The sequence below is a fragment of the Miscanthus floridulus genome, chromosome 5 (genome assembly GCF_019320115.1).
Source record: "Miscanthus floridulus cultivar M001 chromosome 5, ASM1932011v1, whole genome shotgun sequence".
In the NCBI taxonomy this organism is placed as follows: domain Eukaryota; kingdom Viridiplantae; phylum Streptophyta; class Magnoliopsida; order Poales; family Poaceae; genus Miscanthus; species Miscanthus floridulus.
The window spans coordinates 104172182-104182329 of NC_089584.1; the positions used below are offsets into that span (position 1 = coordinate 104172182).

The 10148-nt window shown below is 43.8% G+C and overlaps 1 protein-coding gene across 1 annotated transcript; it reads right to left on the minus strand.

The window, feature by feature from the left end:
* Positions 1 to 1662: 1662 nt before the first annotated feature.
* LOC136450375 (ABC transporter B family member 9-like) lies at positions 1663 to 9088 on the minus strand. Its single transcript, XM_066450774.1, has 12 exons — positions 8722 to 9088; positions 6781 to 6835; positions 6125 to 6300; positions 5796 to 6017; positions 5464 to 5702; positions 4850 to 5375; positions 4490 to 4763; positions 3750 to 4386; positions 3425 to 3653; positions 2967 to 3233; positions 2618 to 2881; positions 1663 to 2535 (listed from the first exon to the last, which is right to left on the minus strand). The coding sequence occupies exons 1-12, from the start codon at positions 8998 to 9000 to the stop codon at positions 1891 to 1893; spliced, it is 3813 nt and encodes a 1270-aa protein (XP_066306871.1). The 5' UTR covers positions 9001 to 9088; the 3' UTR covers positions 1663 to 1890.
* Between the last annotated feature and the right edge of the window lie 1060 nt (positions 9089 to 10148).

A 10148-nucleotide genomic window follows, 5' to 3' on the forward strand; every position in this document is an offset into this window, starting at 1 on the left:
CAAGTTATCTTAAATTAGGAATGTTTTCTTTAGGGTCAAAAATTGTGATGAGTCGTGCTTAGACAGGAGTCGTGCACAGGTCCCGGGTATAAATATCAAGCCCCGGCTATTGTAAAAACAGCAATCAATCAAATACAAGTCAATTATTTTTTTCGACTTCGGCCACCCCTTAGGAGTAGGAGTAGAGTAGATCTCGGCGAGTTCTTCAGCGAGTACGGCTGCATTAATCCAGTTGACCTCCATTGTTTATCTGTAAGTATAGTCATGGTTTATACCTCTGTTCGTATGGATGCATCGATCCAGTCGACCCCTACTGTAACTCTGGTATAGACTAGTTATCGACTCTTGCCTAGTTCAAGTATGGCCTGTGTGATCCTGCCTCGCACCCCACTGCTTGAACTAGATCAAGGTCAAGTTATCGGCTCTACCTTAGAATGATAGTCTTTGGTAGATTCATTAAGTTATCGATATTGGTTATTGCTTTCATCGTTTATCTAATTATAGCAATATCACTCTGCCCGATTGAGATTGATCTGGATCGGCCTTATATCTTATTTAACTCATCGTTTGCTAATCTAAAAGTTGATCTAATCTACACCTTAAACGATGAGTTATGTTTTATCGGCTGTTTTATATCAATCTTAATCGTGCATAGCGTGCGGTTAAGGCATGTTCGATCTTGAGTAGATCTATTAGTTAGCAAGAACCGTTTCATGGCCCATTATCACGGTCTGCGGGATTCTGCCTCTCACCCCCACTGTTAGCACCGTGGAGTGGGGATCGTTAGTTGGTAGATCCGTTCCTGAGAAGGCATGATCTTAACTATGCGCTATGCCTGAATCGGCTGTTTAGACGATATCGAGCGCTTTCACGAACAATTCACATTATGAGATCATTGAAGTAGAGATACGTTGAAAGATATGTTAGCCCCATGATCTTATTATTGTATTACGGCCTGCATGATTCTGCCTCATGCCCCACTGATATTAGTAATGAGTTAGGGTTGTCGAGTCTATTGTTGTTACTACGGCCTACATGATTCTGCCTCATGCCCCACTGGTCATGGCGATGGATGAGATCTAACATGTTCATTAGATTTATCTTTATTAAATGGTTAAGTGGTGTTGAATTGTCTCTCTATACAAAAAAGAGTTCGGTTACGTGTAATCATTGGCTCAGTATAAACTGATCATCATTAATATCTTATTGCCATTGATTAATATTTGTTTAAATAATATTTATCCTGAATGATAACCGATTCTTCTTATACGACCCCATGAGCTTTAATCGATTTATTCTTATGAATATGTTGGAATCGACTATTTAGTCGATCTCCTCTCATATCGGCTCTCAGAGCCGCACATTCGGGACTGTCTGGCAACACCGGTATGTTCCGCCCTTAATTACTGATAAACTTTCTCTCCTTGTCAATTGCAGGGTTAAATTGACTGGCACGTCTCGGGAGGATTGCGCAGGATCGACCACCCTTGCGCTAAAGCTAGGCGGATCTGCTTCATCAAGTGGACCCTTTCGGCTTGCTGCGTGTGTCCTCGGCACGGAGACGAAAATTCTGTGTCAACAAAAATAGATGATCATTTTGATATCATAAGCTATGTGGAGACTCTATATGGTGATATTGACAGAGCAATGACATTGGTACAATACAAAATCATGCCTTCTTTGCATATATACACAGCAATCCGCTGTTCAAAATTCAACCAAATGCTTACAGTGAATGATAATTACAAAGAAATGTTAACTTCTCGAATTCTTCTTCAAATCCCAATGACTTCATACTACCCACAAACTACAGAAACAATAAGGAGAGCTAAGAAAGATGTATAAGTATGTATAATGCCTAATAATCAGAACAAATTCTTAACCTAGGTACTATGATGAGGTTGAACGAAGTTCAACTAGAGAAGCATAGAATCCATCTTTGATATTCATCAGTGCTTCATGTCTTCCTTTCTCCACTATCACGCCATCCTTGAGAACTGCGATAATATCAGCACTTTTGATCGTCGAGAGGCGGTGTGCCACAATAACTGTTGTCCTGCCAACCATCACATTATCCAAGGCATCCTGCACTATGCGCTCAGACTCAGCATCCAAGGCACTCGTTGCCTCGTCAAGAAGTAGAATCCTAGGATCTTTTAGTATGGCCCTTGCTATGGCTACCCGCTGCTTCTGGCCACCAGATAGCTGAACCCCCCTCTCTCCAACAGTGGTGTCATACCCCTGGGGAAGGCTTGATACGAACTCATGTGCATTGGCTGCCTTTGCGACCTCGATGAGCTCCTCCTCAGTGACCTCCCCATGTTTCCCATAAGCTATGTTGGCACGGATTGTGTCATTGAAGAGAATAGGCTCTTGGCCCACCAGACCCATTTGGTCCCTTAACCAAGTGACTTTTAGGCTTTTGATCTCTACTCCATCCAATGAGATAGTACCAGAGTCGGGGTTGTAGAATCGTTCCAACAAAGAGATTACCGTTGACTTGCCACTGCCACTCTCTCCCACAAGTGCAAGAGTCTGTATAAAGCAATAAGTCGGATTAAGTTGTTGATTATATTACTATAGAAGATAGGACATTGCAGAGGGATAGTAGGCTAACCTTGCCAGAGGGAATGTGCAAGGTAAAGTCGCTAAATATTTGAATATCTGGGCGGCTTGGATACTTGAAGCTGACATGTCGGAAATCGATGTCGCCCTTGACCTCATGTAGCGTCGAACCTTCATCATTGCTTGAGTCGATTTTGGACTTTCTGTCCAATAATGCGAATATGGAGACGGCTGAATCCTTGGCCTTTGTAGAATCAGAAGCCAATGCACTTGTTTGAGATACTCCAATTGTTGCCAACATCAGTGCAAAAAATACCTGCCAGACATTACTTAATGCATCAAACTCAAATATACAATAGGAAGAAGTGGAATGCTGAAGGGAAGCGATGCATTTTCCTAACCTTGAAAACATCTCCAAAAGTAGATTTGTTATGACGAACAAATTGTGCTCCAACGTAGAAACAAAGTCCGTATGTTAGGTACAACATCAAGAATGAGAAACCAAAACCAAGGCCTCCAACCATTCCTGTTCTGACTCCTTGTTTCTTTGACGCTTCACATTTATCTTCATAAATTGTCGTCACTCTTTTTTCAGCACAAAAAGAAGCTACAGTCCTGATACTGCTGACTGCATCGGTGGCCACTTGACCTGCGTCTTCATACAGTATCTGCAGAATAGCGTTCCATTGTCGCTTAGCAAATTTGGGAGAAAACAAATATCTACAGTGAATCCTGCTTTAAATCATTTTTGATGTAATTCGTATAAGTCAATAATATGTCATAAATTTTATAAGATAGTATGAGCTTGGTTGCTTGAAAATATATGCATAAATCTTAGTTTCACTAGTTGATAGATTACCTTGGCATCTTGACTGAAACCCTTCAAGAACTTCACTTGTGCATAACCTTGAACACCCGATAGTGGCATCACACAAAGGATGATCAATGTGAGCTTCCAATCTGCCACAAAAGCAATGACAAATCCTGCAATTAGTGTCGAGGTGACCTGAACTGCCAAGGCCAAGTTATCACCCACTAAACGTCGGACATTCAAAGCATCAACTGACAACCTTGCGCCAAGTGCTCCACTGTAAGATATAAGCATACCGTTAGTACCTCAAATATGGAATCCTGTAAGTAGAAATAAAGACAACAAAACGTTGATCAAAGGGATGGTAACCAACCTGGAATTTTTGGGATCATCAAACCAAGCAACTTCTTGGTGCACAATGCTCCGAAATGACAAGGCACGGATACGCTCAATAAGCTTCCCCCCGGCTACCCCAAATAAGAAATACTCCACTGGTATTGATAGTATTGATACAATACCCAGCACAACACACATCAAACCCCAAAAGCTTGCATCCTTTTTTAGTTGGTGTGGCGGCTCATAGAATGTTTTGATGGCATTGGAGATCATTAGACCAAACATTGGGAAAAGCACTCCATGGACTCCAGCAGCTAGCGATCCTAACAAAAGAATAGGCACCTCTGGCTTGTTTAGACTAGCTAGCCGTCCCATTGGAGCTTTCTTTGGGGCCTCACCATCACGAGCCTGCTCTTTCTCATCCTCCCAATTTGCATCATTGCCTTCAAGCAATTCAACTGAACCAGGCATGCTAAAGGGGAGGGTCAAAGAATGCGGACTACTGTTTCCCGTTGAACCTCTGCTTATTGATCGCTTCAGTGAGAGGCTTCTACTTTTAGACCTTGAATCAGACATGTGATGATCTAATTTCTGTTCTTCTTCTTTGCTTTCTTGGAGACGAATAAGTTGAGAATAAGCACCATCAGGGTTCATTATCAGTTCATCGTGGGGACCTATGAATACTCATTGATGCAAGAAATTGATATGGTTAGTTAAAATATCTTGAGCATGTAACAAATTAAAATTCAATATGCCAAATGGGAAAGACATCCTGACCTTGTTCAACTATTTTCCCTTGTTGAACAACTGATATGCAATCAGCATTTCTCACAGTACTTAGGCGATGTGCAACCACAAGTGTTGTCCTATCCAGCATGATCCTATTCAGTGCCTCCTGAACCATCCGCTCCGACTCCACATCCAATGCACTAGTAGCCTCGTCTAACAAAAGAATTCTGGGGTTTTTGATGATTGCTCTTGCAATAGCGATCCTTTGCTTTTGTCCTCCTGATAGCTGAGCACCACGTTGGCCAACCATCGTGTCATAACCCTAGTATCAGACAAAAAGAGAAATATTAGCACTCGGCTCAGCAAGATTAGGATGTACATAAGTTGATAATTGGATCTATGACATACATTGGGCAACTTATCGATGAAATTTGCTGCATTAGCAAGCTCAGCTGCTCTTTTGATCTCTTCAATTGTTGCATCTTCTTTTCCATATGTTATATTATCTTTGATAGATGTCATAAAGAGCAATGGCTCTTGGTTAACAAGACCAATCTTCCCTCGTATCCAATCAAGCTGCAAACTCTTGATGTTAATCCCATCAATCAAAATCTCACCAGCTTGTGGATCATAGAATCTCTCTACAAGACTTATCACGGTTGACTTGCCACTTCCACTCTCCCCAACTATAGCCATTGTAGTGCCGCTAGACACATGTAGCGAGAACCCATCAAATATTAGTTTCTCTGGTCTCGCTGGGTAGCTGAAGTACACGTCATTTAGGTCAACATCACCCTTGATGTCTTCTAGTTGCTTACCAGTTGGGTCTTCTGGGTCAATCACTGGTTTCCTCTTGATCGTTGTGAACAATCTGTATGCCGCAGATTGTCCTTCTGCAAAGGCTGCCATGCAGGGTGTTGCATTACCTAAAGACCTGCACACCAAAAATTGAAGTTAACACCACCAGTCATGCAACATGGATCAGCATAAGACTTTATTTCTCCAGATTCAAAGAAACCCACATTGCCCCAGTCATTATAGCAAACAAGATATTGATGACGTCTCCTCCTGAGTAACCTTTGCTAAGAATCAACTTTCCGCCATACCATATGGCTAAACCATAGCTTGAGAAAAATATGCAGAAAACAGAACCCATGCCAAAACCATTGGTAATTCCTTCTTCAACAGCAGCCTTGTATGACTTGTGTATGAGTTTATTATACAATGCAATAGCCTGTTTCTCCCCATTGAAGGAGACAACCTGTTTTGCAGATGTAGGCACAAGAAAACCAGTGAGAGCATGCAAAATTGAAAAATGTAGAGATTCATCTGACAGGAGCGCTTTGGAACTCACAGTTCTTATAGCCCCAAGTGTCTGTTCAACAATATTGCCTGCATCACCGTATGATGCTTGCCCCTTGGTAGATATTTTAGCAAGCATTTTTGAGACTACTCCACCAGCAATGACAACTGGAGGTATGCATGCCAACATGACAAGAGATAGAAGCCATCCTTTTACGAATGCTATCACGAAACCGCCAATGAAGGTTGCCACAAGCTGTTGGAACTTGCCGACCTGAAGAGTTTGTAGAAGTCAAATTGTGCACATTTTGATATAATTTGGTAATGATCAATAGCAGGTTTGCTTCTGCACTCGTCACTTTCAAAGATAGGAATTATTACCTTCTCACCAATGGCATCCTGAACTAACACGGTATCACCAGACATCCTTGAAACTATCTGCCCAGTTGTCATTTCTACATCAAAGAATGCTATTTCTTGTCTCAAGACAGATTTGAGGTACAGAGATCGAATGCGTGTTGCCTGCCTTTCTCCTGTCATTGTCCAACATGACACCTCTGCACAAACAATAAGTGGCTTCACTTATTTACACTGATATAGTTATTACGTGGCTTATGCATGTAGAACCCTTGTTTCAAGTTTTCTAGGTCAGTTTGTCAATGAAGCAATGTCTTTATGGTACGTTTCTTCATGTATTACTTTCCATGGAAGTTCAAACATGTTGGGACTGTCCTAACCACTATCATGAACACAAGCTTTTTGTACCCTTCATTGAAAGTACAAAACAGAAGTCAAAGTTGAACTCTGCTCTATGACAACAGCTTGCAAGTTTGAAAAGTTGAAACACTTGTATTGGCACTATCTGCTATATGAGGCGAGCTTCTTTTTCTTAAGCTTATCTTATCTCAGCATTGACCGCAAGATTAGTTTTATACTAACGATGGTCAATTATTAGCAGCAGCAATGTCAGTTTCAGGTGCAAAGTGCAAGCGGATGTGAAGATTGAAAAGTTGACAGAGTCTACTTAGAGTACTTACGAAGAAAGGAAACAACCGCTGTTGCAATGCCTAGGTAGACAAAGTTCAGAACTGCCTGTGAAAAAAGCAAGGTAGAAACGAAGTGAGAATTGAGAAATGCAATAATGTCTTGCTAACAAGGAAATGAGTTCTAGTTGAAGTAAACTTCAAGCTACATATAATTCATGGAGAACAGTGATGAAAGTTTGACCTCATTTTTTTATGATTTTGTTCAGGATTCGGATAGCAATCTGTCAGCAAAGTTATACTACTGCAACGGACAAACTTACAGTGTGATTTAAGCCTCCTTTGACACGGCTCATCCAAAACGGCTTCACCGGTGAAGCCAAAGCCGGTGAAGCCAGAAAAACTGGCTTTTCCCGGCTTCTAATTCATTTTAACCCCGGCTTACAAAACGGCTTCACGCTACAGTGCCTCGATTTGCGCAAAATAGATGAAGCCGAAGCCAGCATAAACCGTGCCAAAGAGACCCTTATGAGTCCCATCTCAGAAAGGGGGAAAGAAATGTGTTGGACGCGCTTATTCTTGGACTGAGTTTTGGATCTTTGATCAAGAAAAGATTCCAGCCTTTACCGGATGTGGTTAGTTATCCATTATATTAAAATTGTTCCACATGGTCTCTTATTATTATATTACAAGTTGTAATAATGCAATCTACTGGTATAACCTATTACAAGTTACTGGTTTGAGCATTTAGCTAATCTATTCCTGTTTCTAATTCAGAAAGGTCGCTTTCAGAAAAGCACATTGTAAGCGACTACGCAGTTTATCTTCATATAAAAGTCAGCTCCCATGTGAGAAAAGGGGGGGAAATCCTAATTGCATGAAAAAAAAAAACTGAATGCGGAAAAAATATTCTGGCTAGTTGGTCGTTAAAAGTTGAGTTGAGTTGTTGAGGAGACATTCATACTTCAGTGGTACTTTTCAGCAAACGAACAGTGTTTTCCTCTCGCAACGAATTAGTAAATTTTAGCGAAACGAACGGGGTCAAGAAACATTATTTCCGGGCTTGTAATTTTTACAGTAAACTTGTGACCCTGAAGACTCTGTTTTATTCCCTCGATAGAAAAAGGATCAAGTTGCCATACAAACCTTGCCAAGGCTCGCCCTTCGATGTTTGCACTTAAAAATATTGAAACTATACAATTATTGCTACCGCATGACTGAACTAATGAAAGCAAAAACGCTCCAAGAAGACAGAAGGAATAGTGCAATATTCGAACTTTGAAACTGGGAAAATAAGGCACTAGTGAATTGGATTTTTTTTTAGAATTATACAGTACAACGTAGCCGCTCAACACGCACTCACACTCAACCTTATGAACACACGTACACAAACCCTACTCCTATGAGCACCTCCGAAGGACTAAGCCGGTAGATCTCGAGATTTACGAAGTCACTGCAGACGCCTCGCTGTCGACGAAGACGTCGCCTACCGCTGAAAACATAGCGCCGATAAATCCGCAGCCGTACCAAGTTGAGGACTTATACTCGGATGCACAAGTTCCACCGTAAGAAGCGTAAACCAACTGATCTAGGAAGAGGCGTCACGTTGATACTGGACGTTGCTGCTAAGTTTCTACGGATAACGTATCAAGGAAGTATTTTCATTTCTAAGGGCCAATTCCATTGCATAATAGGAGTGTTTTTTTTTTTATATATCTCAAGGTTGATTGAATGAAGAACATAAAAAGGAGCAAAACAGAAAGAAGACGAATAGAGAACAGAACGGGAGTGCTAATGGCGCCAAAAGTCAAGATACGCCCTCCATCGTTGTCCCTCCCTGGGCAACGAAAGCGCAAACGCCGCCAAGATTTTAACAGAGCTTTCTATCTCGATCAGACCAGACTGCCATGCGACCGAATTTGTCCTCGATCCAACGACGGCCGTCTCCGGCCGCCGGCATACGTACATGTTATGGAGAAGTCATCTCCGGCTCACCTGGTTGACGCGGTGGAGGACGTTGTCGGTGGTGGCGTCGCCGAAGGCGTTGATGACCTGGCCGAAGATGACCGTCATGACGGGCTGCGAGACGCCGTTGGCCAGCGCCCCCACGGTGCCGAGGAGCATGAGCAGCACGTCCGTGCCGTCGGCGTACCGGAACAGCCCCGTGAACGGCACCTTCTTCCCGGCGTCGCCGCCTCCGCCGTTCCCGCTCCCGTTCCCCTCTCCCTTCTTCTCCACGCCATCGCTCCCTTTCGCACCTCCCGCTGCGTCCATGGCTCGCGACTTTGTGGGGATGTGTGTGTGTACTGCGTACACACCTGCCTGCCTCTGGGGGTGGGGGCGCCTGATTCTCGCGGCTCCGCCTGGCAACGGTATTTATGGGGTTCGTTGGTCGCACAGGGCGGTAGTAGTTGGGAAAGGAGCCATTGCACGCTGCCCAACTTCTGTTGCGAAACTTTTTACGCAAGTATGTACGGTCTCTGTCTCTCGGCGGGTTGGCTGTTTGGTTTTAGCCATGGCTTATCTCATAATAAACTAGTATCAATCGGACTTATCAGCTCAGAAACCAACCAGTGAACAGACCATCTATCTCTATCTCTATCTCTATCTCTTCTCTTCTTTTCTCTTCTCTTTCTCTATTTCTTCTCTTCTCTCGGCCTGTTCGCTGGTTGGTTTCTGGGCTGGTTTGGACTGGCTGGTGCTGGTTTATTGTGAGAGGAAAACACTGTTGGCTGGCTGGTTTGGGCTGACTGAAACCAACAAGCGAACATGCTGTCTATGTCTATCTCTATCTCTATCTCTACTCTCTTCTCTATCTCTATCTCCATCTCCATCTCTATCTCTATCTCTACTCTCTTCTCTTCTCTACAACAAAAAATCCATAAGAGAATTATTGATCGGCATGTGAAAACTCGCTCGCGTCTGCGCTTGCCCGACACGCCTTCGCTAGCTCGCGCCTGCAGTGGACCCGGTGTCGTGCGAGCGATCACCGAGAGCTTCGCTCGTCATTCAATCACCGCAGCACCAGAGCAAAAGCAAATCACCTGCGCCTGCCCTTCCTGCGCTCGCTCACGTCGCCACCTCACAACCATCATCCATGCCAGCAGAAAAGGAAATAATCAATCCCTCCCTTGACCTCGCATGCGGTTCCCCGGTCAAAATCCTCACATCCCCCGACGCTTATTGGCTTGCCCGCACGGTGGTGCCTCGGTCTCCCTCGGGTCTCATACGTTGCCCTGTCAAAAATCCTCCGCGTGATCTCCTCCTCCAATCCCGTAGTCGCTCACCCGCTCGGGCTGCTTGCCGAAGTGCCGAATTGCCGTTTCCCGACGCTTGTTGTCGCCGCCTGTCCGCGGCCCGCCTCCGCCTTCCCGCCAGCGGCCATCGGCCGCCACCTGCCCTCCGGCCCTCCCCGCCTCCAC

Coding starts and splice junctions, on each gene's coding strand:
- LOC136450375 (XM_066450774.1), bottom strand. CDS start 9,000: ATGGACGCAGCGGGAGGTGCGAAAGGGAGCGATGGCGTGGAGAAGAAG. Junction 5,703..5,795: donor CACTTGGGGCTATAAGAACT/GTGAGTTCCAAA, acceptor TCTGCAAAACAG/GTTGTCTCCTTCAATGGGGA. Junction 2,536..2,617: donor TGCACATTCCCTCTGGCAAG/GTTAGCCTACTA, acceptor TGCTTTATACAG/ACTCTTGCACTTGTGGGAGA.